Source organism: Perna viridis, chromosome 4 (assembly GCF_037379345.1).
Source record: "Perna viridis isolate PV_CMFRI_1.1 ecotype Kerala chromosome 4, ASM3737934v1, whole genome shotgun sequence".
Taxonomy (NCBI): Eukaryota; Metazoa; Mollusca; class Bivalvia; order Mytilida; family Mytilidae; genus Perna; species Perna viridis.
This window is the reverse complement of record NC_142448.1, coordinates 36,853-64,139: the sequence shown is the minus strand read 5'-3', so window position 1 is coordinate 64,139 and position 27,287 is coordinate 36,853. Positions and strand designations below refer to the sequence as shown.

At 32.1% G+C, this 27,287-nt stretch overlaps 2 protein-coding genes across 4 annotated transcripts in view; one reads left to right on the top strand and one right to left on the bottom strand.

The window, feature by feature from the left end:
* LOC148618340 (enoyl-CoA hydratase, mitochondrial-like) overlaps positions 1 to 1,799 on the bottom strand; it is a 34,535-nt gene extending 32,736 nt beyond the window's left edge. The window contains exon 1 of one of the 2 annotated variants that reach the window (XM_088577116.1): positions 1,651 to 1,799. In XM_088577116.1, the coding sequence (XP_088433242.1) occupies positions 1,651 to 1,756 (106 nt within the window). In that variant the 5' untranslated portion in view covers positions 1,757 to 1,799. Of the gene's footprint in view, positions 1 to 1,638 lie in introns of both variants that reach the window. The other variant, XM_088577114.1, reaches the window with a different exon arrangement.
* A 7-nt stretch (positions 1,800 to 1,806) lies between these two features.
* The window catches only part of LOC148618339 (WD repeat domain phosphoinositide-interacting protein 3-like), a 33,149-nt gene continuing 7,668 nt past the window's right edge, over positions 1,807 to 27,287 (top strand). The window contains exons 1-6 of one of the 2 annotated variants that reach the window (XM_088577112.1): positions 1,807 to 1,948; positions 18,418 to 18,492; positions 18,998 to 19,099; positions 22,798 to 22,885; positions 23,789 to 23,883; positions 24,502 to 24,692. In XM_088577112.1, the coding sequence (XP_088433238.1) occupies positions 1,882 to 1,948; positions 18,418 to 18,492; positions 18,998 to 19,099; positions 22,798 to 22,885; positions 23,789 to 23,883; positions 24,502 to 24,692 (618 nt within the window). In that variant the 5' untranslated portion in view covers positions 1,807 to 1,881. The remainder of the gene's footprint in view (positions 1,949 to 18,417; positions 18,493 to 18,997; positions 19,100 to 22,797; positions 22,886 to 23,788; positions 23,884 to 24,501; positions 24,693 to 27,287) is intronic. The other variant, XM_088577113.1, reaches the window with a different exon arrangement.

Here is a 27,287-nt window from a genome sequence, read left to right as displayed (position 1 = left end):
GTTGCTACAAGATTGAAGTCATCACTACAGAAGTTTTATGGTCGTCATCATGAACTCGTGGATCTTTATGGTGTATCCATCTGCACCATGAAAACTGATTCATTCATCAGTTCATAGTTTTCCATTCCTTGTTAATCTACCCCGGATTTGACTTTTATGAGCAACTTGGCAGGTGTTTCTAGAAAAGCAGAGGATGCTTACCCTACCGGTGTACCTGGTCCATGCTCAAAGATTTTAGTGGAGTCCAAGTTGCTCATTTGCTTTTGTTGCTTTGTATGTGTGATTTTAGTTACTTTATGTTCTTTGTTGTGTATGTCTATTTTCCTTGTCTGGTCTTTGACCCTGGATTACATTCTTTTGATTACTGCTATAACCTTCATTCCCTTGATTATTTGTCACGTTTGTCATGAAGTTTGGTCAATAATTTTCGTTTACCATCGATCTCTAAGTGTAGGTCAAAATATGATGGCCGACTTCACAGTGTCTGTAGTATTCTTTATCTCAAGTTCTTTGAGGTAGATGCAATGTATCAAATCCCCATCATTTAAATAGCGGAAACTGAGATTTAAGGATCTAGCTACACAATGTTCTATCTTATGGATCAGATCAGCTACAAAGTCAGCCTCATAAGAGTGAAAGAATAAGTAAGCAAGTAGAGGAGCACAATATGGTCCCATTAGATTGCTGACCGTTTGTTGATTTCTACAAAAATGAAAATAATTAAAAGTTAAATTCATTATTTTGACCTAACCCTGTTGTAACTTTTTTGTTTTTAAAGATATGTAACAGGAGAGCATGATTTGACTCCCATAATTATACTCTGCCACCAAGGATCGAACCCTAGACAGCTCAGTGACAAGCCGATTTGGCTAAAGAATTAATCAATTAACTGGCTATTTAAATCTCACTACCTACTGCAACGCAAGTAGGCCGTCCTGCCACATTTTCCCCACCTTAAGAGTCTTCTTACCATGAACGACTCTAACACTAGCTCATTAGCTATCCAAATCCCATGGGTTTTTCAGTTGGGCACCAAATGTAACAGAAGAGCATGATTTTACTCCCAAAATTATACTCCGCCACCAAAGATCGAACTCTAGACCGCTCGGTGACAAGCCAGCGACAAACCGATTTGACTAAAGAATTAATCCCTTAGCCAAGTCAATTAACTGGCTATTTAAATCTCAATACCTACTACAACGCAGGTAGGCCGTCCTGCCACTGATAATTGAATAAAATCTTCAGTTTCCCATTCTATAACTTCTTCATGTCTGTTACAATTGATTTCAGATCGTTTCATCAATAGGAGAAAAAGTAGTTTAATAAAGAAGTGGAAAGGTCAGGGAATCTCGTTCAAGATAATTTTATTGACTAATTAACAAGTTTCCTATCTCTTTAATTAATATTGGTCTCTGCCTCATGTCAACATGTATTGTTCCCCAAAATCACAATTTTCAAACTGCATGGGCCCAGGCCTCTTCCCAAATCAGTAGGAAAATCACTGTATATGCCAGCAAATGAAAAATACGCCTAACAACATGACTGTTTTAAGTTCTGTTTTGTGCTCCCTCCCCCTTTTCAGACAAAAGATGATTTTGAAGTTTCGACGAATACATGGCGGATTTAAAAAATACAAACCATCGCGTTTACCTGTGGACATAAATCGACTAAATGCTAAAGCATGACAGTTCTTCAGCGCCCTATAATTTCTAGAATTCAAAAGCACTCTCCTGCACACACTGCTGATAACCTCCATCGCTGATAACCTTTACCTTATTGTAAACAGGAAGTGCTCTTCTGTAATGGGGGTGTGTGTGTAAATTCTAGTTCTGAGTTCGTCATTATGACTGTTTTTCAGCGCTTTTAGACTATAAACGAACCATGAATTTAGAACACGACAGCTCGCACGGGAATGGACTGCTGTATGTTGGGTGGAATCAAGATCAAGGTTGTAATAGTATGCTTAATGGGAAATTAAAACAAAAACAAAAAAACAAAACAAAACAAATTTTAAAATTACAATTAGTTAATTGGATAAAGTATAGTCAAGTACAATTTACAGATAATGCAGTATTTGGATAATCAAATTCTTACAGTCAGGCAACGTAAGTAAATCATACCATATTAAGTTCCAGATAGATACTGTTCTTACAATATGGGGTAGGCATTGCCTGTATCAGTGAGTACCGTGAGCTTTACCATACATGTACCGTCTGTGTGAGACTCGTAAAAATAATAAAGGACATTACAAAGAGAAGGGGGGGTCGTCCAGGATGAAAATGTTTGCTTCGCAAGTGCAGTATTTTCAATAAATGAATAACATGAAATTTTTTTTCTCCAAAATTCCTTTCCCATACCCCCTTTCCCCTCGCTCTCAAATTGGTCAATAACTTTATAACACTTCGAAATACTTTACAGTTTTTATCCCTTAAGGGCATCTCTAGCAACATCCATTTCAGTTTTGGCCTGTCAGATTAATCTGTACAGATTCCGGAAATATTACAGTTCTCCACGGATGGTGGGAATATTTTACACATACCATGTGACGTAAACAAAATTCAGACGACGGCTGCAAATTCCAAACAAGAAAATGATTGCCTTTCCTATCTTAGAAAAGCCATGCTTTGATTTTGATAATATAATCGGAGTTATATTTTTTCCAAGGCGGGTTAGGTTCTTGACAACAACGATAGTGGAACAGCAAAGATACACATAGGTACATTCACGTGTTTCCCGAACTTTTTAAGAACATCATATTCACTTCTTTTATAAGTAAAAAAAGTATAGAGAAAGACTCGAAAACTATCAGAAAAGATTAATTTATTTTTGCTGAAATGTAATCTTAACCTATGTATTTTATTTGTTTGGTTTAAGGTAGCGATGAATTTTCTTCATAAGGACAGTCATTCTTTGTTACTTCCTGGACATGACTTTTGTTTTGTTAGTATATTGGGGAACCTTAAGGGAAATTTAGATAGTACATGTAATAACCATAAAGCTCACACCGCTTTGCGGTGCTTGTTATTATATGGAACTTGGAAGTGAGGTTTGGGGAGCTGTAAAAATTTACAGAAACTACTATGGGGGTTTTTAACGTCCTTCACTACTCTATATGTTCTTGCATGTAGGGATTTACAGAAACTCCGACCAAGGATTTATATATGGCAAGGATTGGAATCTCACGCAATTTTACATAGTACAATAATAAATATCTTGCATGGGATGATATACAGCAAGATTACCCATGATGCATTTAGCTTGCCTTGATAATGGCAGACAATTTCGATTGCTTCAAAATTTCATCACAATAAATGTAGGAATTCTGACCCATATGGTTTGAAAAACAAATTAAAATATCCCACCTCATGTTGCCACCAGACTTTTTCAATGTTTTGTTTTGATCAGTACCTCAATATTTGTAACCTTAATCTTGTATCAAATTTTCAACCTGGTCCCACTTTGGAAGGCATATTTCTCTCCTCATTAAAAATTCAAACTCCTTTTTCCAAACCTGATCAATCGTCATAAAGTTTGTTAAAATTTGATCAGAAATAGTATGAGGGTGTATACAAGGAGTTTTATAGTTGTCCTTGCATTTGTGATATCAAGGTTTATACATGCCTTTGTTCTGAATCACACCTTTGAGAAAGGCATTCTCTCTTAAACTGAAGTTTTAACTCCTTCTTCAAAAGCCAAAAGATCATCATAAAATTTGTTTGAAATCTATAAAAATGGTCTGACTGTGTACATGTATGTAAAGATGTTTATAGCTTTAGCTTCCCCTGCTTTTTGTGATATCAGTGTTTCATATGCCGTAATTTTGACTGTATAGGCGGCAAGTAACTGTGGCTAGTACATTGGAATCATGCCACGCGAGATATTGCGATAATTTACGAGATACAAATCTTTCTATATATATAAATCCTTGCTCCGACCCATATGAACACCTACATCAAAAATTTGTAAAAGAAATTCTTGGAGTTCATTGTAATACATGATACCAATGAATTTATAATAAAGTTAAAGATAGTTGCACGTCAAAAATATGTTGAATAATCTAGGTTTCAGTTACCTAAATCTGAACCTAAAAAACATTGAATTTTACTTAAATAGAATTGAGCAGTAAACAAAATATAAATATAAATAATGTGACATCAGCAATGAAAAATTAACTTTTTTTTTTTTTGAAAAATCTACACACCTTCAAAATGACCTGCTTATCTAGACATTTGTAAAACTAAATCTGACAGATCTATCCTTTGTAAATTCCGTATTAGTGTCCATGCTTTAGCAATAGAAAAATGGAGATAAAATATTATAGACAGATAGGAAATAATTTGTAATTCATGCAATAATAGTGATATTGAGGATGAACACCATTTTTCCTCAGTAAGTTCTCATTAACCACAACAGAGAAAACAATTCATTGAAAAACTAAAAAAAATCAGTAGTTTTTCGTACTTAAAGTCATTTTTCCCAATGAAAGAATTAACTTACTAAAAAGCAGCTTATACATGTACATATACATACAGCATACTTAAATTAATAATAAACCTTACGAAAGAATGTTTGGAAATAATAATAAATGTATAAATATTTCTGTAAAAGTTAAACCACTGTCACATCATGCTCATGATAATATTCATATATGTAATTATCCAATGTGTGTTAATACATTGCTTTGTAATTCTTAATATTACATGCCATAACCATTGAATGTAAATGTGTTTGAGCTAATAAATATTGTCTATTGTCTATAAGATCACATATTTATAGTTATTAGATAGTATATCTTAACATGTTAAGTAAATATATTACAGCACATCCATTATATGGAAAAATTAATGTGAATGTTATTATATAAGTTCAAACAGTATATCAAAATGATTATGGTAATTTACCTGATTACTTAATTAGTTACTTAATCATACAAAAGGATATCATCATTTGTGATTGACTTATAAAAGTTAAATATCTTAATGTTTCTCTAAGTGTGAGATTTTTTAGATACAAACTAATGTCAAAAAACAAAAACAAAATAAAAATTGAACATTGCTATTCATCAAATATCCTCGGTCAACAATCTTAAGACTTAAAGGCACCAATGGTTTCGTCAGTATTTGTTTTTCTCATTGTGTAATTTTCTACAGGTACATGTATATATACTCCAAGTGCTTGCTCATGTTCTGAATGATTAAGAAGTGAGGGTCTAGAAGGTTGATATATATTGCTACAATCTCCAGCTTGTTTTTAGTTCTTCTATTGTTTCGCCATTTATTGTTGTTAGTAGGGTGGTCATGTTCATTTTTCTAATTCCTAGATCGTTTGAGACTTTTTTTTAGGATTTTTGGTCCTTCTTTCTCATGTACATGTAGATGGCATTCTAGTAAAAAGTAGGTTTCTGATTGGATTTGTCCACAGTGGCAAAGTGGTGAAGAGTTGGTTTGTCCCACTTAAAAGGAAAGACCACTTTTGCATTAAGTTAGGCTCTTATGAAAAATCATACCCATGAAAACAAAAATGAATAACCTTTAATGCAAAATATGCTTTTGTAAAATGCACAAGGCTATGCAAAATTGAAATCTTTGAGGTATATGTGGATAGCCATCTTGCAAAACTCTTCTATCTGACGGAGATCATATGAAGGCTTATTGTTTTTTTTTTTTTTTTTTTTTTTTTTTTTTTTTTTTTTCCAAAATTTTCAACATACATATTACATACAATACATTACACAATTATACATCATAATCATCTTTTAACACAATATGTATATATAAATGTTCAAAAATTGGTGTTTTTCAATTTATAGAAAAAGAATGAGCTACAGAAAGATAAAAAAGGATCTAGGGATAGCATATAGAAAAGATTTAGAAAAGAAGAGTTAAAAAAAAAATTAAATGAATAAGTTGTTGTCCTGTTTACAATATTGACACAATTATGTTAAAACATTTTGGAATTGTTGCCATTTCTTGTTAAATAGTTCAACTCTTTTTTTTTTTTACAGATAACATTTTTTCTATTTTATACATGTATTTAAGTTTTTCTTTCAGAGCAGTTAAAGATAACATTTGTTTAAAACAGCGTGTGTTATAAATATATTGTTTGATATTTAAAATTATAATATTATATGGTTCTCCCTTGGAAGTATATGATGTGTTTCCAAAAATGAAATTTAACTTAGTTAATGGTATGCTTATGCCATGTATCAAAAACCAATTATCAATTTCACTAATAACATTTTGTACAAACTCACAATTCCAAAATAAATGCTCAATAGTTTCTGGTTCTACATTGCAGAATGTACAAGCAGAATCATTGATAACATTTATTTTAAATAAAAATTTGTTTGTGGCTATTATACGATGGTTTATTCTGTATTGTAACCATTGCAATTTCGTATTATTTGTGACTGTAAATGGTAGCACAAAAATCTTTTTCCAATTCAAAGAATCGTTATCAAGTACTTCAGTCCACTTAAGTTGTCCTTTTGGAGTAGAATCATTTTGGTTTAGTACTTTATACATATCTCTTGAGCCCTTTTTGCTTCTTAAAATAGTTTGCAAAAAAGATGGAATAAATGGACGCTGTAATTTACAGTTTCCTACATAGAAAGCTTTAGCAGCATGTTTTACTGCCGACATTATACTATTATACTTCATAAAATTAATATTGATTCCATATTTGTGTTGTAACTGTTCCAAAGAAAGATATGATCCATCATCATTTATTAAATCATTTATATAATGAACACCATTGACAAACCAATCTTTGTAAAAAACAGTTTCACCACCAATCTTAATTAATTTATTATACCAAACTGGATTGGCAAGAAAGAACTCCCAATCTACATGTTTTTCTTTCTCCAAGACCATTGCCCAGGAATTTAGAACATCTTTCCAAAATTTATTTTTTAAGTTTTTTTGAACATTTTGTACATATCCATCCCCACAATTAAACAGTTTTTCAGAATCTAAAGATGACATAAAGATACTTAGCCACTTTGAATTATTTTGAAAAGCTCGTCTTATCCAAGTAGTTTTTAAAGCTGTAATGAATGAAAACAGATTAATCATTTTAAGACCCCCATCTTGATACTCTTTTTGCAACACATCTTTCTTTACTGATAGGAGAATTCCATATGAATGTAAAAATCGTGTCATTAATTTTTTTGATAATATCGCTGCTTGGGTTAGGTAATGAAATAATAAGATGATTTAACACAGGCAATATAAGTGTTTTTACAACTGTTATTTTACCAATGACTGTAAGGTTTCTTTTTGACCATTGATTTATTAAGTTTTTAATTTGTACAAGTCTTTCGTCATAGTTCAGTTTAGTCATTCTATCTACATCAACATCAAAATTCAGACCAAGGAGCTTAAATGATGTTTCACCCCAAGTAAGATTCTTGTTTTTGCACAAGATATCTTGACAATATCTTTTACTTCCAATCCAAATTACTTGGGTTTTGGAGAAATTAATATTCAAACCTGAGATTCCAGCAAACCAATCTAATTCTAACAATGATTCTTGTAAAGATTTTTCAGTTCCGTCTAAAATTAATGAAGTGTCATCTGCGAATTGTGACAGTTTATGTTCAATTTGTGTAATGTGAAGTCCATTAATGTTTTTATTACCTCTAATTTTTATTGCCAGAATTTCAGCGCATAAAATGAAAAGATAGGGAGACAGTGGATCACCTTGTCGACAACCCCGCTCTATATTAAAAAAATCTGATAAGTGTCCCCCCTGTATTACTGCTGACTTAATATTACAATAAAATACTTTGACCCAATTTATGATACTGTCCCCAAAATTGAAAAATTTCATAACAGTCTGTAAAAAATCCCAGGAAATAGAATCAAAGGCCTTCTCAAAATCTATTAATAACAAAAGCCCTGGAATTTCATGTTCTTCTGTATATTTCATAATATCATATATAAGTCTCAAGTTTTCTCCAATGTATCTCCCACTTATAAAACCAGTTTGATCTAAGTCAATAATTTTATCCAAAACTTTTTTTAATCTATTTGCAATTGCAGCAGAACCTATTTTATAAATTGTGTTTAATAAAGAAATTGGACGCCAGTTTTTTAAAAAGTGGCGTGGTTTATTTCCTTTTGGCAAACATGTTATTATGCCTTGTTTTTGAGTTATAGAAAGTTAGCCTATAGTAAAAGCATGATTTAAAGATTTAACTACAAAAACTTGCAAGTCTTTCCAAAAAAATTTAAAAAATTCAGAAGAGAAACCATCTGACCCTGGTGTTTTATTATTTTTCATATTTTTTAGCGCTACTCCAGCTTCTAGTAAAGTAATTTCACCTTCTAATATATTCTGTTCCTCATCAGTTAAAACATTATAGTGATTATTTCTTAAATCATTTTTTAAATTTTGAACGTTGACCTCAGCATTTATATCTCTTTGTCTATACAGATTTTCGTAAAATAATTTAACTTCATTTAGTATTTCAAATTGATTTGTTACTACACTACCATCATCTCTTTCTACTTTGGGTATAATTTTACTTGTAAAATTTCTGGATTCTAGACCACAGAAATAATTTGTAGGCTTTTCGCCCTCCTCAATCCATTTAGCTCTTGATCTAATGATTTTACCTTTTATTTTATTTTTTCTTAAAGATTCTAGTTCCTGCTTCTTATTCTCCAAATTAATGAAAGAATTTTCGTCCAAATTAGTTTCTAATTGTACAATATCATTTTTCAACTGCTGTTCCTTTTTTTCATTTTCCTTCTTTTTATAACTTGAATAAGAAATAGTTTTTCCTCTTAATTCAACCAATAAGATTTCTAAAAACCACTGACTATCTATTGTAAATTGAATTTCAGAATTACTTATACTGTCAAAATTATCAAAATTATATACAAGTACTGCATATTGTTTTTTAATTTCATCAATTTTTTCTTTTATAGTGTTCACATACTCCTGATCGTACAACAAAGAATTGTTAAATTTCCATAGTCCTTTTCCCCTAACAAAAGGGTTGAATTCTAAATGTAAAACAATCATGGAATGATCTGATCTATAACTAGGTTCAACATTACAATTTTTCAAATTATTTAACATATTATCTGTAAATAGAAAGAAATCCAATCGTGCCTGTTTAAAAGGGGTCCTTTTCCTCCATGTGTACCTCTGTAAACTTGGATAAAGCTCCCTGAATGGATCAATTAAATTTCTTTCTTCTATAATTTCTAAAATAGTATTTCTAGCATTAGGATTATTTATATTGACATAATTACAATAATCAATGACTGGATCTAACACAAGATTAAAATCTCCACAAATCACATAATATTCATTTTCGAAATCTTCAACTAAAGATATAACATGTTGAAAAAAGTTAGGGTCATCTAAATTTGGCCCATATAAAGACACAAGAGTCATTTTTATTTTGTCAATCAAAATTTCTAAAATTATATAATTTCCATTTCTATCTTTCTTTTCTTTTATAATCTTACATTCAAAATTATTATTAACGAGTATAGCAACACCTCTAGAATTTGAGGTATAAGAAGCAAAGAGACATTCATAACCCCACATAGATCTAATACTGTTTTCAATTTCATCTGTGAAATGTGTATCTTGAAGACAATATATATTGTATTGCTTTGATTTCAAAAAATTAAATACATCTTTTCTTTTTGCATAATCACGTAAACCTTGACAGTTAACAGATAATATCTTCAATGAACTCATTAGGTATTATTATAATATAATAGCAAATTGTAAATATATGTACATAAAATAGACACAAGTATTAACACAATTTCCATCCTACACAGGACAACTAAATATAAAGCATATATAGAATAAAAGTAAGTCAAAAGAAGAAAGCATAAAAGGATAGAAAAAGAAAGGAAAGAGTATAAATCTTTGATTGAAATGAATGAACACACCAAGTATACCAAGGTATTACATAGTAGAAAAATAAAATAAAAATACAAAATCAAGATACCATGCATCATGATGCATTTTTCTCAGCTTTGCAGCATAAATTAAGTTTGTAAATCTGAAACCCTGAAAATTTTTAATCTTCAATTTTAAATGAAAATTTTTTTTTCTTAAAATTATATCAAATGAATATTTGTTAAATACTTTTCAATTGTTTACTTTTGTGACGTAAATCCGAATATAACAAATCAATGCACAACCAAAACAGTAAATGTAAATTAAAAATTTTCCAGTTATCTCCCTTATCTAACTAGCTACATCTAACATTGCATTTAATGTTCTATTTTAAGTCATGCTATAAAGTATTTAAATGAATCATCAAATCATTCCTTAGCAAAAGCACTGAAAAAATAAGGCATGTAATTCAATTGCAGAAAAAAAATCTAAATTCAAAAAATACAGTTAACTCACAGTTTACCAAGTCTTACATTCTGATCACTTCTGGCTTATTGATTTTTACTGTTAGCTTCTGATTAGCTAATGATGTCACTAAGTCGGTTTGGTATTGATACAAGTACTGCATATCAATATGTAAACAAAGAAAATTCTGTAAATACTACTATGATTCTGTTTTTCTGATCACCAAAACATGCTGTCTTGTCAAGTCTCAAGATTACTACTGCGAAAATGATAAAAGAGAGATATCTAAAAAGGCTTTTTTACCAGCAACACAAACACTCTTCAGAAGTAGCCATTAGATTTGTCCTCAGACATACTAGTCTTCTAGCTGCAAATCCTGCTGTTTGTCAATATTGTCTGACATTTGGTTACATGTTGTGCCTCAATCTCTTCTTCTGTATATTCTGGGTTGAAATTATAGGGGAAAAGTCCCAAATTTGTGCTTTCTTCTTACATGAAAATCAATTACCTGTTTACTTTCACTTTACAAACCGACTTAATGGTGTCATAGCTCGAACGATCATGGTGGTGCCTATAGGCGTGGTAAATTAAATTTCTCTTTCTATAAATGGCGATTACTTAGTTAAACAAAGGAATTATTTTTCTAGAATTTAATTTTCTTGAACATTTAACATATTGGTTTCGATATTTACAATGTATGACTTGCACAATATCATAGTCTTCTCCTTTAATATCTTTAATTGTTTTAAAAGTGTTGAGTATCCTGTTCTTAGTTGGATTGATATTGAGAACATTTTCTTTGCTTGGATGATGGAATAGTGGTTTAAAGTTATGGTTGGAAGTTTCTCAAACAATTCTCTGCCCCTTATCTCCATGTTTCATGTTCTTAGCCATTTCATTTCTGTACTTTTCTCTGCTCCTATTTTTAAATTTTGTACAGTCATGATATTGTCTTCAGGTGGCAGGTTTAATGGCTTCTTCTGCTGCTTCTTTAGAAAAGTAGTCAGCTTCATTGTTTCCTGCTGTTACAGCATTGCCTGGTGTCCATAATTTTGTTGGGGTAGTTCCCTTCATCCCGGGGTTTTCTGCATATTCTTTTATATTTTTGTTGAAATCTATGTTTGGCTGTGTAGTTGAGGGTTTACAGCCCCACTGTACACTGGCTGTCTGAGAAAAATTTCTGGGAATTTATGATGCGATACAGGTTTAGGACTAGAATGACAGCTACCAATTCCACCAGTAAGATGGAACCTCTCTGAGGTACTGATCTGCTTAGTCGTATTGCAGGTTTGTTTTGTTCATAGTAAATAATAGCGACACATTAGGTCCAAGATTTCCTTGGCATGACCCATCAGTGTATGCTATGACCTGGTCATCACTGGTGACCTGGAGCATGTTCTCCATAATTTCTTGGCATAGAGCTGTTTATTCTTCTGTCCTGGATTAGGAGCTTCCAAGTCTATTCCAATATGTTGGTCTAGTTTTTGTCATTTTTATTTCACCAGCCATGTTTTTCCAAATAGTGTCTGAATTCTGTCAAATTGTTCCCTTTCTTGATATTTCGCTAGTTGTTTCTTTATGGGTTATTGTATTGACTTTGATTGTGTTTGTGATATTTCTTTTATGTTTATTAATTCTATGTGCAGACCTAAAAAGTTTTTATATAGGCTTCAATCTCTAGAGCTTCTGTTACTGCTGTGGTTGATAATTCTAAGCATAGTGTCAGGGATTTTCTATGTATCTTGTCTTGTTTCTGTAATTCTTTGGTGTCAGCTATTTGCCCAACTGTGGAGCAATTACTTATCTCACCAAGCTTTGTACAGTTATAGCATTTATTCTGTGTTGATTTTGCTGACATGTCTCCCTAAGTATAGGTAAGTTTCTATTTGCCTTCTGCTGACATGTCTTACCTCCCTAAGCATGGGTAAGTTTCTATTTGCCTTTTTCTCTATAGTGTTGAGCTGCTAAATTTACATTATCATCTGGGTCTTATCTTCTGCTTTTTTTTTCTTTGAGATGACACATGTCTCTGTTGTGTGTAAGTTAATGCTTATTCTCCATTTCTGGGTCCACTGTATGACTTCGTTTTTCCATTGTTGCGTATAGTTGGGGAACTTTGCTTTCAGGTGCTGAGTCCCATATAGTGCCATCATCTGCTATTTTTGTGTAATCTATAAAGTCATTTAAAAGTTCATTGATGTATATGTTGAATAGCCTTGGTTCTCTGACAGAACCTTGTGGTAGTCCAATGTCTGAATGAAATTCATTTCCTATGTAACTCGAATTTGCATCTGTCAGTTCTGCTCTGGAGAAAGTTGTTCATCCAATGTCATATTCTCCCTTCAATCCCTTGTTTTACCTATAAACCATCTCTCCATATGGAATCATATGCTTTTTCACGATCAATAAACACTGATGATGTGATTTCTCCCTTCTTGAATTTTTTTTTGTAGTTTTCTTTTTTATGAGAGCCTTATTGTTTTTCACCTATGATTCTCATCCCTTCTATAAATGCTGCCAGTCTGTTTAATATTACTCTTTCAGATGTTTTGCCTATGACATTGTTTAGACTAATTGGTTGATATGTTACTTCTAGCATGTATAGTATTGCCTTGATGAAATTTTCACCAGAAAATTTAAATTGTTTGGGGAATTGGTTATCTGCTCCAGGTGATTTTTTATCTCATATTGCAGTTATGATTTCATCTGTTGATATTTCATTGTCAAGTTTGTGACAGATGTTTCCTTCTTTTTTATTCTCTTCTATATTACAGATGTTATAATATTCTTTCATTGATTTATCATAGAATGTTTTGTCAATTTTTTCTCATTTAAGGTGCTTACCTTTGAAGAAGGTTTTTTGCTGGATGTTACATTTTTCACTGTCACTAAATGCTGTATTTAACCATCTTCAATAAGGGGTAATATTTTGTTGATTCCACTTTTCTTGTCATCTTCTTATATGCTGTTCAGATTTCTTTTGAGTTCCTTGATTTGTTCAGTTTTTCTATCTGTCCTTCATTCCAAATATCCGTTGCATTTTCTTCAGCCTTTTCCAATTTTTCCTCTCAAGATCTTTCTTTTATACATAGAATATTTCTTTTCCTGTATTGCCTTTGTTTATGCCAACTTCTTGGTTCTACCATGGTGGATTGGTGCTTTTTTTGTCTTTGATTTCCTTTTGATCTCAGTCATAATTGTATCAATGGTCTCCTGTAGGGTCTGATATACTATGTCTACATCATCTTCAATCGGTATGTTTGTTAACCAATTAGCCATGTTCTTTTCTGCATGTTCTCTCCATTCATTCCAGTTTACTTGCTTCAGCTGCCATATCCTCTTTGAAATTTAAGGTGTAACTTGTGCTTTGCATGTATCCAATTCTATTAATATGCATAAGTGGTCTGATCTGATGTTTACATGTACCAGTGTAGTGCATTTTTTACTTTTTGTTTTATTTCTGGTGTTGTTAATACAAGGTCAGTTCATGCTACAATTTTCACAAGAATCAGAAACCGCCAGTGCTATTAGCACTTTGATTTGTTATGTCACAAGTACCACCCCACATATATAAAACTATGATGACATGTCTTCGTAGAGCTTTTTAAATTTTTTCCTCGATTAAGTTTACCAGATCTTCTGTTCTAGCTCTTGGGATGCACCACAATTCTATTGGGAAATTTATCTGTTTACATTAGTCTCGCAGCGCATATCCTTTGCTGTCTGACAAGAATTGTTTTTTTGTACCTGAAGTCTGTAGGTTCCTGTGGTTGTCTTTCAGTATATCTTCTTTCATGAAAAACTTATTTCAAGTTTTGTGTTAATTTTGAGGTCTGTGGTTATCAAGCTACCCACAGAAGCCTAGGAATTGCTTTTATTACGGAAAAATGTATATCTTAAAAAACTATGAGAGATAAAGCAAAGTAAAGATGACATTCTTTCTTTAGCTTGAAAACCTCTATGTCAAACTCCTTAAGATTGAAGTTGCTTGAAGACCTCTACATTAAACACCTTAAAATTGAAGGTGCTTGAAGACTTCTACATTAAACTCCTTAAGGTTGAAGGTGCTTGAGGACCTCTACATTAAACTCCTTAAGGTTGAAGGTGCTTGAAGACCTCTTCATTAAACTCCTTAAGGTTCAAGTTGCTTGAAGACTTCTACATTGAACTCCTGAAGATTGAAGTTGCTTAAAGACCTCTACATTAAACTCCTGAAGATTGAAGTTGCTTAAAGACCGCTACATTAAACTCCTTAAGGTTGAAGGTGCTTGAGGACCTCTACATTAAACTCCTGAAGGTTCAAGTTGCTTGAAGACCTCTACATTAAACTCCTTAAGGTTGAAGGTGCTTGAGGACCTCTTCATTAAACTCCTTAAGGTTGAAGGTGCTTGAGGACCTCTTCATTAAACTCCTTAAGATTGAAGGTGCTTGAAGATCTCTTCATCAAACTCCTGAAGGTTGAAGTTGCTTGAACTATTTTGAATTATTGCCTTTTTGAGCAAACAAATAACAGCTTTTGCAGACTTATACCCAATACATTAATTTGAAAACCATAATCTATAAAGAATATTTTCAATTGATTAAATAACCCTTATATTAAGGTACAGAAGTCTACATGAATCAGTGTTGTATATTGAAATGAGCCCCAGGTAAGTGATTCAAGCCCTCCTATGGCCTTTAAATTAGCTGTCACAAGCCTTTGCTTCAACTGTAATTCTATCATGACTATATCATGTTTGAGTCTCTAGATAGTTGTTATTGTAATGCAAAACTTTTTTTCATTTTTTGTTAGAGCTATTAATTTGAAATTGGGATTTCTAATTCCCAACAAAATAACAGTTTTCTGTTTTCTGTCCACCAAATTTTTGTTGCATGTATGATGCTATGGCACTGTCATTGCCATTGTTCATATTGTTACAGTCTGTATAAACTTAGCTTTTGTGCCATAACTTGAATATTAGTCTGTAGACTTTGACAAAATTTTTGAACAAGGTTATATACCACAATAGGAATGTTTTAATTGATTTAAGGAGTTATTGCCCTGGCCATTTAAAGGCCAATAATAAGTTAAAAATAAGCATTTCCTTAAACTTTATATTAATTGCTTATTCTGTGACCACATTTATTCTTCTCAGACACTTCTGCTGTTTTAAACATTAATATCAGTCCAAAACAAGAGCTGTGTCATGCATGAATGTTATGTCTATAATTGCCAAGCTTATGCCATCACTTGGTGTCCATCATTGTCATTGTGGACAAATTTTTCGAAAATCTTACTTGAAATTACTAGACCAACAAGATGTAAACTTAGCATGATGTTTCTTAGAGTATTGTGCACAAAATGACTGTTGGGATTTGTGAAAACACATGGCCGCCGTTACTAAAATTAGAACATAGGGGTCTGAAGGCATTTTTTTACAAATAACTCAAAAACTGTTGCCGCAAGCAAATTCTTGCAGCGTGTAGTATTGTTCAGCATCAAGAGACGGACCTTTTATGTATGAATGTTCCTTGGGGTATCGTGCATAAAACTGATGTGGGGATTTTTGTTCCGTCAAAAAAACATGGCCGCCATTTCTAAAAATAAAACAAAAGGGTCAGACAGTAGCTTTTCGTATATATCTCCAAAATCGTTAGGTTTAGCGAAATTCCGATGAAGTTAAACTGTTCAGCATGATGAGATCTATCAGTGGTTACATTTTCATTTTAATCTGTTGAGGTCTCACTAATCACTTCTATCGTTTCCATTACTTTACATGTTAAAAAAGTAATTTTTAAAGTCTCACTGTGAATTCCCAGGACAAATGACATCTTAAAGTTGCATACCGTTGCGAAGCTTGGAAAATAAGGCTTCCAAAATCATTATGCTAATGGTACGATGATAGTAGAAATTCTTCACAAAATTTACTTGAATAAATAATACTGAAAATCCACATTTTTACCCGTTCTGCTAACTGACAGCATGGAGGCAAATTACTCACACATGTAAACAATATTCATACACTTTTGTAGTTAATTACATATATGATTTTAAAGTACACATTCTCAGCTTCATTTTGACTACTTTTAATCGTAATACACACAAATAATGCACTTACAATGCATATGTCTAGGTTCAGTGTGTTTTTGGTACTACATAGGGTGGTGGCCATTTGACCCGGAAGTGGTTAGTGAGACCTTAAAAACATTTTATGAGTTTTTATGTTTTTCTTTTTTTAACATTTTATGAAAGCTTGTGGTATTGTGAGTCTAATAAGACCAAAACTATCAAAATCAGACATAGGACTACAAAGAAATGGTCATTTTTATATCATGCCCCTCAATGATATTTTACCTAAATTACTAAAAAATTACAATTTTAACATGTCATACCAAATTGATACCTATAGTAATTCAAGAAGTTGTAATAGTAAATATCATTTATTATTATGAAAAAAAAAACAGATTTCAGCAATTTATATCATTCCTATTTTATTACTGTGTGATTATGTCTATGCTGTGTGACTATTTGAGTACTTGAATATCCCAAGAAGTGACGCTATGTATTTCATGGATGACGTCACGTTATGAGTAACAGTTAATGAATAAAACCTTGTTGCTATGTTGTTTTTTAAAATACCTTGCACAATGCACCTCTTAAAATATAGCCAGATTACCAATATCACTATACTGATTTTATGGGAAAATGGAAATAATGACCAGGAAAGGCAATTTTCCTCAAATTATGCATTTCTCTGAAATATGCCATAATTTAATTTATGGTCTCACTAACCACTTCTAATGTTTCCATTACTTTACATGTTAAAAAAGTAATTTTCAAAGTCTCACTGTGAATTCCCAGGACGAATGACATCTTAAAGTTGCATACCGTTGCGAAGCTTGGAAAATAAGGCTTCCAAAATCGTTATGCTAATGGTAAGATGATTGTAGAAATTCTTCACAAAATTTACTTGAATAAATAATACTGAAAATCCACATTTTTACCCGTTCTGCTAACTGACAGCATGGAGGCAAATTACTCACACATGTAAACAATATTCATACACTTTTGTAGTTAATTACATATATGATTTTAAAGTACACATTCTCAGCTTTATTTTGACTACTTTTAATCATAATACACACAAATAATGCATTTACAATGCATATGTCTAGGTTCAGTGTGTTTTTGGTACTACATAGGGTGGTGGCCATTTGACCCGGAAGTGGTTAGTGAGACCTGAGTATGTTGAAGTTATGGCCCTTTTTCGACGTTTTTTTGCTATTTTTAATGTTATTTCTTTCAAAAATCTTCTCCTCTGACACTTCTCAACCAATTGAAACCAAACTTGGTATGAATGTTCCTTGGAGTATTGTGCATAGAACTGATGTGCGGATTTTTGATCTGTTGAAAAACATGGCCGCCATTACTAAAAATAGAACAAAGGGGTCAGACAGTAGTTTTTCGCATATATCTCCAAAACCATTAGGTTTAGCAAAATTATTTCTATAGCTGAAATGACCCTTATTATAAGGCATTCAAAAGTCTTCAGGGATCAAAGTTGTCAGGTGACTCCTTGTAAGAGTTATTGCCCTTGAAAGATGAATTTTTACAGTTTTCAGCCAATATTTTGAAAACTATAATAGATAGAAAGAAACTTTCTATCACTGAAATGATCCTTTTTGATAATCTTACCAATGTCTTCTTGAGTCAAAATTGTTGGACAACTTGTTTAATTTATTGCCCTTGAAAGACAAACTTTAACAAGGTGAGCGATTCAGGCTCTTGGGAGCCTCTTGTTTTATGTTTGTTTTATCATTAACAAAATACCATATGTGGATTAAATTTCCTAAATTTAAGATAAATTTAATACAGTATTATATCGGATTTGTTCCGATGGAAATTCTAAAATTTACATGTACCAATCATCTGTTGTTTCACATAACAAAACTGCTCACTGGTCTTGGGTATCGATATGTCAGTGATCATTAAGTAAGACATCATCAATCCATCAAATAGTTGCACAGATCAGTTCAGGGACTGTAAAGATATCAATCTCATTATCTTGCAATAATATATGATTATAAAAATGTCCATTACAGGCTGTTTTGCTTGTGGAATGGAAAATGGTTTCAGAGTCTATAATTCTGATCCCCTCAAAGAAAAGGAGAGACAAGGTAAATCTCAGACATCTCTAAGTTAGACTAACTGTCAACCTGCATCAAGGTGCATTGTACCTATTATATGGGGCAAATTCATATGGAAATATGTACTTTCAATGTTCAAATAGTGTTCTATTTAATATAAAAAACTTTATTTGTAAATCATTTTATTAGTACTGTGAAAGTACTTTAATTCATGGATACAAATTTTCGTGTACCTGGGAAGATACACAAATTTGTGGATTCTTGAATTTGTGGTTTTGAAGTTTTCAGTATACACATTGTTGGTAATCTCGGTTTTCTTGGGAACCAAATTTTTTGTTCTGGCTCACCCAAATAAACCATGAAAATTGGTACCCCATGAACAATAGTACTTTCACAGTAATGGAATTTTTTACATAAATATTTTGTAAAATTTGATTATAAAAGCTTGTTTTAAGGTTGGAAAATGTTCTATAGAAATGTGCAATGGAATTTTTTCCTTTTTAAATAACGATTAATTGATGTTTATGTTTTCCAGACTTTTCTGATGGAGGAATAAGACATGTAGAGATGTTGTTCAGATGTAATTATTTAGCCCTTGTAGGAGGAGGCAAAAATCCTAAGTACCCATGTACTAAAGGTTTGTCAATTAATTGTTTTTAATAGCGAGCGCCGCGAGGAGGTGTGAGCTCTACCGTTATTACGTTTACTTTCTAAATTTCCCTTAAGGTTTCCCAATATACTAACGAAAAAAAAGTCATGTCCCGGAAGTAACAAAAAGTGGCTGTCCTTACAGAGAAAATTCATCATTTCCTTCAATCTAACAAATAAAAAAATAAAGTTTAAAATTATGTTTCAGTAAAAATAAATTCATCTTTTCTGATAGTTTTCAAGTCTTTTCTAATTTGTTTTACTTATTTAAAGAAGTGAATGTTATGTTTATAAAAACTTCGGGAAATATGTGGATGTACGACGTACTTGTATCTCCACTGTTCCACTGTTGCTGTTGTCAAGAACCTAACCCACCTCGGAAAAAATAACTCCAATTATTTTATCAAAATCGAAGCATAGCTTTTCTGAGATTGGAAGGGCAATAATTTTCTTGTTTGGAATTTGCAGCTGTCGTCTGAATTTTGTTTACGTCAGATGATATGTGTAAAATATTCCCATCATCCGTAGAGAACTGTACTATTTTAGGTGTCTGTACAGATTGATCTGACAGGCCAATGCTGCAATGGATGTTGCTAGAAATGCCCTTAAGGAATAAAAAATATAAAGCATAGCGAAGTGCTATGAAGTTATTGACCATATTGAGAGTGAGGGGAAAAGGGGGAAGGGGGTATGGGTTTGGAATTTTGGGGAAAAAATTGTTCGAGTTATCCATTTATTGAAAAAAAAAAAAATCATTAATTTACAAGACATATTATCAAATAGAAATATTAATTTTGCTTGCTGGTTAAATAGAAATAAAAATATTGTACTTGCAAAGCAAACATTTTATCCAGGTTGACCCCCCCTTTGTAATGTCCATTATTATTTTTATGAGTCTTGCACAGATGGTATACACATGTATAGTAAAGCCCACGGTGCTCGCTGATTTAGGCAATGCCTACCCCGTATTAATGCTGAAATAAATTTGCTTATAGTCAATTAAAAATTGTTTTGTTAAGTGCTGGAATCTGTAAGAATCATGCTCAGAAAAAAACACATACATTTGTTAATGTTGGCACATAGTTTATTGTCTATTGAAGATGAATTGAATTGTCTTAGAAGTGTCAGAGGATGCAGAAAAGCCAGATCAAAGTTTCAATAGAATGATAGGGTCTTACTAACCACTTCTAATGTTCCTATTACTTTACATGTTAAAAAAGTAAGTTTCACTGTGAATTCTCAGGACAAATGACATCTTAATGTTGCATACCATTGTGAAGCTTGGCAAATAAGGCTTTCAAAATCATTATGTTAATGGAACAATGATTGTTGAAATTTTTCACAAAATTGATTTGAATAAATAATACTGAAAATCCTTATTTTTGCCTTTTCTAATGACTGACAGCATGGAGACAAATTACTCACACATGTAAACAATATTCATACACCTTTGTATTAAATTACAAATATGATTTTTAAGTTCATATTCATAGCTTTATTTTGACTACTTTTGATCAGCATACATGTACACATGGATGGCCATTTGACCCAGAAGTGGTAATTGAGACCTAGGGAAAGTTTATCTCCCTTTGATGATGGATTTATATGATTTATACCTCGAGTTAATGACACTTTAAAATATATGAATGCCATTTCTGCACTTCAAGTAATATTTTGAATAAGATTTCATAGAAAGACTTGTGTATTATTGATTCCCCCACAACCTGTAGCACTTAATTACTGAACTGAAAAAGGTGACTACTGACACTTGATGTTTGTCACTGCGTGTTATTGCAGTAATTATTGGAATCTTTAATGTACTCTCATGGTGATTGTTATTTATTGTACTCACATGGTGTCTGTTATTTATTGTACTCCTATGGTGTCTTTCATTAATTGTACTCATATGGTGTCTTTCATTTATTGTACTCACATGGTTACTTATTGTACTTGCATGGTGTCTGTTTTTTGCATGTACTCACATGGGTCTGTAAATTATTGTACACACATGCTTTCTGTTTTTTTAATTGTACTCACATGGGTCTGTAAATTATTGTACTTGCTGGTGTCTGTTTTGTATATACTCACATGGGTCGGTAAATTATTGTACGCTTTCTGTGTTTTTAATTGTACTCATATGGTGTCTTATTCATTGTACTTTCATGATGTCTGTTTTTTATTGTACTTATATAACCTGTGTTCTTAGGAGATAAAAATTATATAGATTGCACTGTAGATTTCAAAATTAAGCTGAGCATATATATACTCAGTGAGAAGTTTCTATTAAGGGTTTATACTCAGTGAGAAGTTTCTATTAAGGGTTTATACTCAGTGAGAAGTTTCTATGAAGGGTTTATACTCAGTGAGAAGTTTCTATGAAGGGTTTATACTCAGTGAGAAGTTTCTATGAAGGGTTTATACCCAGTGAGAAGTTTCTATGAAGGGTTTATACTCAGTGAGAAGTTTCTATTAAGGGTTTATACTCAGTGAGAAGTTTCTATTAAGGGTTTATACTCAGTGAGAAGTTTCTATTAAGGGTTTAGGTAAAACCTATTGAGTTGATTTTGATTTAGTTAGATTATTTTGAGTATAGAGCATAGTTATATCATTGTGTTTATATAAATAAGTTTTACTGTTCTTATGTCAAGGACAGTTTAACTTAAGAGTGAATGAAGGTCCATGAAAGAACCCGCTGAAAAATATAGAAATGAGAAACATTATCTTTTAATGTAAACGCTTGGTACATGTGACAATGCCACAATGTACAGTCTATTTCACATTGAAGATGTGGGTAAATTTCCTTTAAATGTTGTTTTGTGGGAATATTAACTTTACAATAATTATTTACAACACATTGTAATGTAATGTGGGAGGATTTATTTTAAGAAATGGAAGCTTTATTTTACAATATATTATATTGTAATGTGGAAAGATTTTTTTTACAACAATGGGATATTTTATTTTACAACACCATGTCATGCACTTCCAAAATATTCCCAAAAGTAACCGTGTTTGCACTTCATGCAATACTTCATTAAATGAAGATGAAGTGCATTTTTTCATACAGTATACTATCCAGCCTATAAAGTACACAGACAAGTTCTCTTCAACAAGATAAAAAAACAGAGACAAAAGTTTCTTTTTAATAATCGAAAATAATATATCTTCAATATTAAACAGTAACTGTTTGATTATTCTAAAAGCCTTAATTGAATATATAAATGAATGTTTAGCCTTGACAGTTAAATAAAGTAGTTTAAGGCACCTCCGCTCCAGATTTTCAATATGGTTATTATTAGAACTGTCATTTTTTGTATGTTTGGATTTGTGTATTGTGTCATAACCATTTACTGTAAATATGTTTGAATGAATAAATATTTGTATTTGTAATGTGAGAGGATTTATTTTACAATACATTGTAATAATATACGAGAGGACAGTTATGGAATGGCAGGATTTATTTTACAGTTATGGCATGGGAGGAATTATTTTTCAGTAATGGTGTTGGAATTTATTTTACAGTAATGGCATGGGAGGAATTATTTTTCAGTAATGGTGTTGGAATTTATTTTACAGTAATGGTGTTGGAATTTATTTTACAGTAATGGTGTGGGATGATTTATTTTACAGTAATGTTATGGGATGATTTATTTTACAGTAATGGTTTGGGATGATTTTATTTTACAGTAATGGTGTGGGATGATTTAAAGAAGAAACATGTGATAGAGTTGGAGTTTTCTACTGATGTAAGAAGTGTTCGACTGAGAAGAGATAGGTAACCATTGTATAAATAAATCATAGACTAGTCAGGTAGATAAAAGTTGCCCTGGTTTCCCAAAAATAATGACATGATTATATTAGGATTGTTATAGCCAAGATAGGGGTACCAGTATATAGGAATCATCTCATCTGTCTGTCCCTATGTCTAACTTATCAAAGGTTTGTGCCATATTTAGTTGTGCATGAAGCATGATAATAATACTTGGATGCTTGAAAAGGTAGGGTTTATCGGTAACATTTTTTTTATATGACCGAAAAATTGTTTATATAATGGTTGGTGCTTATCTTTGTTGTCAGCCAAAAAGGGGTCTGAAATAGTATTTTCTTTAACTTTTTATGAATTACCTACTGATGTCTAATTGTTTATTCTTTGACCAGTTTCATACTGATCAGAATCTTATCAAACATTAATTCACAATCTAAATTAGGAGCTGTATCTAGTTTGAATGTTGTGTCCATTTTTGGGTTAGACCTCTGTGGTCATATCAAGCTACACTGTGAAAAATTTTATTGGAACTTGTGAGTGAAATTCTTCCTTAAACTATCAATAAATTCTGATGAAACCCTGTAAATGAAGGTTAGGCATTATAGTTAGATTATTGTCAAATGGTTGAAATATGAGATTTTATATGTTCAGAGTACAGGTGAAGTGATTTTGATGTTGATACATATAAAATATTTGTCTACTGTTAATCCACAGCAGTTTCACTTTGAGAATTTCTGTCCCTGACTTCAAAACTGCCATTATTCTGTATTTATGTTAACATTCTACCTGTTGCTTCAGAAAATAAAATGGTAAGTCATGTTTGATGCTGATTTTTTCATCTAATATTTATCACCATTTCATGTTAATGATGTTGAGATACTTGCATGATTGAAGTTCTTATTTATTTTACAGAATAGTGGTTGTATTAGATACTATGATTAAAGTGTATACATTTACTCAAAACCCACAGCAATTACATGTATTTGAGACCTGCACAAACTCAAGAGGTAATTGCATACTGCAAATGATCACTAGTTGATGGCATGATTCACTTAGAGGTATTTTTTGGACTCCTACTAGACTGAATAAATGATATTGGAGTTTTTTTTATCATGTTGTTTAAACAGTTCAGAAATAATTAAAAAAGAAACTCAAGAATTTGCTAAAATAGTCAGATCTTGGTAAAAAAAAACCGGATCATTTTGATGACAACAGGACTAACAATCCAGGGCATATTTATTTATTAGTTTTGTTTTGTTTATCCATTTGTCAATACATCTGTTTGCCAGATAGGAGGTATATGGTTTGTATTGACTTCTCCAACAGTTTTATTCAGCTCTAGTTTTGAAATTTGACAGGATGCTTTTACACCTCACAAAAATACAAGGTTCTATACTTTTAATTTTGGTACAAGTTTCTCACGCAGTCCTTCTACAACTTTTTATTTGTTAAACATGTATTTCAATGTTATGTGCAAGGACATCACTTTTTTTTATTATTTTTACAGACTGCATAAAACTTGCATTACATTCAATTAAAGGAAGTCCATATTTGCTTTTTAGTAATAAAATTACCTATTGATAGCACTATAAGACAATGAAGTTGATTTTGTTATGACCTTTCAGGACTTTGTGTTATGTGTCCCAACAGCAATAACTCAATACTCACATTCCCTGGCCGTAAGACAGGACATGTACAGGTTGTAGATCTAGCCAACACAGAGAAATCACCCATCGATATTGCTGCTCATGAGGCTTCCCTTAGCTGTATAGCCCTGAACTTGCAGGGGACTAGACTAGCCACATCTTCAGAAAAGGTGTGTATGGTTTAAACATTTGGGGAACTGGACTTACTACTTTATAGTATAGCCCAAAACACATAGGCAGGGTATGATGTTAAAGGTTGTCCTATTGCCAGGGAGAGGGTATGACGTTAAAGGTTGTCCTATTGCCCGGCACAATGTATGACATTAAAGGTTGTCCTATTGCCTGGGACAGGATATGACATTAAAGGTTGCCCTATTGCCCGGGACTAGTGAAAGTTAAATTATATTTGCCAGGAGGGCAACCAAATTTTATCCTTTTTTTTAGAATTCATTTACTAAAGGACAACCTAGATTACAATTTGGGCTAGTAGAATTTTCATCAGCTTGACAGATAAGACAAGGTTCATAAAATGTTAATATGAAATGTTATCATACCCTGATAGGGTTCTTTACTGGCTTCTCTTTTTCAAAGGTGAGATAATCAATTATTTTAATATCCCTTTCACATCCAAGAATTTCTTACAGATCCTTACGAGTCATCAATTCTTAGTCATTCACTAGCAATCATCTTTGCTATTTTATACAATTCATTTACAATTGATTTGGAGTAGTTTACACTATTTTTTTTATGGATTTATGGATATTAAGAATTCAAGCAAGTACTTTTCCATTAATTTATACAGATGATTTGTCCTGGGCAAAAAGGGTCAGGTTGTCGAGCGAGTGTGTGAAGAAGTCAAAATAATTATTTGTTCAATATTGACTTATTTTACTTGGAAATCATGTAAACATGTTCAATTGAATAATGTATGAGGGTATATGGCTTGAATTTATATGACAAAGTGCAATTCAATTGAAAAATCAAACCCCAAGTACAAAAATGTACTAGTAAAAACTCATTAAGTTATCATAAACCATTCATTAATTATCTGTAAAACCTTGGACCAAAACGTAATAATTTGCATTGCCCTCTCAATTATTTTTAACAATATCTTTTGCATTCCTAAATTGATCGTATAAAATGGCAATTAATCGTGAACTGTTATCGTAACACATCACATTCATTCTTAGTAAATCGTACTGGTAACTGATCGTAAAGCCCTAACTAATTACCCATAAAGTGGCTTCATTTGCAAGGATTCTTAATAGTTTTACAAATCTTAACTCCATGCTGCGAATAACAAATTATCGCAACAGGAGGGTTAAATATCATAGCAGTGGGTTAAAATGTGATAGCAGGTGAGTTAAAATAGCAGTAGTAGGGTTAATTTATCGTACCAGGGTGGTTAAAATATCATAACAGAGGGTTAATTTATCGCAGTAGGGGGTTAAAATATCACAGCAGGGGGGTTAATTTATCGCAGCAGGGTTTAAAATATCACATCAGGGGGTAAAAATATCTCAGCAGTGGGGTTTAAATGAGGTAACGGGGGTTAATTTATCGCATCAGGGCGTATAAAATATCGCAGCAGGGGGTTGATTTATCGCAGCAGTAGGGTTAATTTATTGCACCAGGGGGGTTAAAATATCATAAAAGGGGTTAATTTATCGCATCAGGGGGTTAAAATATTGCAGCAGGGGGTTAAAGAGTAATCAAGGGAACCAAGGTTATAGTGGTAATCAAAAGAATGTAATCCAGGGACAAAGACCAGACATGGAAAACAGACATACACAACAAAGAACATAGAGCATCTAAAATCATACACACAAAGTATCAAAAGCAATGAGCAACTTGGACTCCACTAAAAACATAAAATTATCATAAACAGGGAGGATAAAATATCTAAACAAGGGGGTTTATTTATCGTACTGTTTAGTATCAGAGCCATGTTTTTTGCAAGATCAAAAACCCACACAAACGCAGGCTGTTAAAGATGTTCTGCGGAAAATTCATGCTAAAGTTTCTTTCAATCCATCCAGTAGTTTCATAAGATAGATCTTTCAGAAAATATTGGCATAGGTCTATCCCATTATACTGAACAATTTTATCCACTGCTAGATTTTAGGTAAACCCAACGGTTTTTGAGCTATTTGCAAAAATCCTTTGAGGTGAGCTGAAAAGTTTTTTTTGGGGGGCATGGTCCCTTTGACCCTTAAAAATTCATAAAAAGTTAAGATATATCTGATATCTGAATTTTCAAGAGGAATATAATATTAAATTTTCTTTGAAATCTGACCACATTTTTTTAAATTGCTGTTGTTTGGGAAGCATGGTCCCCTTTGGCCCTTATTTGAACGATGTAAGAGATATCTGAAATCTGATTGAAAAATACAAGCAGGGATTATAATGAAGAATCAATAAAAATATCAAAATCTGAACAAAATTAAAAAGTTTTTTCTTTGGTGTAGTCCTTATAGTTCGAAAAACATGTGATATATTCTGAATTAAAAAGTGCAGGCAGGTATTTTCATCAGGAATCCAATAAAAAAAAATTTCGAAAATCATACCAATAATTTAAAAACTTGATTTTTTGGGGGTGTGGCCCAATTTCGTACTCCTTTGACTCCAAAACGGTTAATGATGAGCCTACCCTGTAAAATTTTTTTCCAGCAGAATTTCAAAAGGAACTGATTGACATCTGAATCATAAAAAATCAATCAGCAATAAACTTTTTCTATCAATTCTAATGATAACACCCATATTTT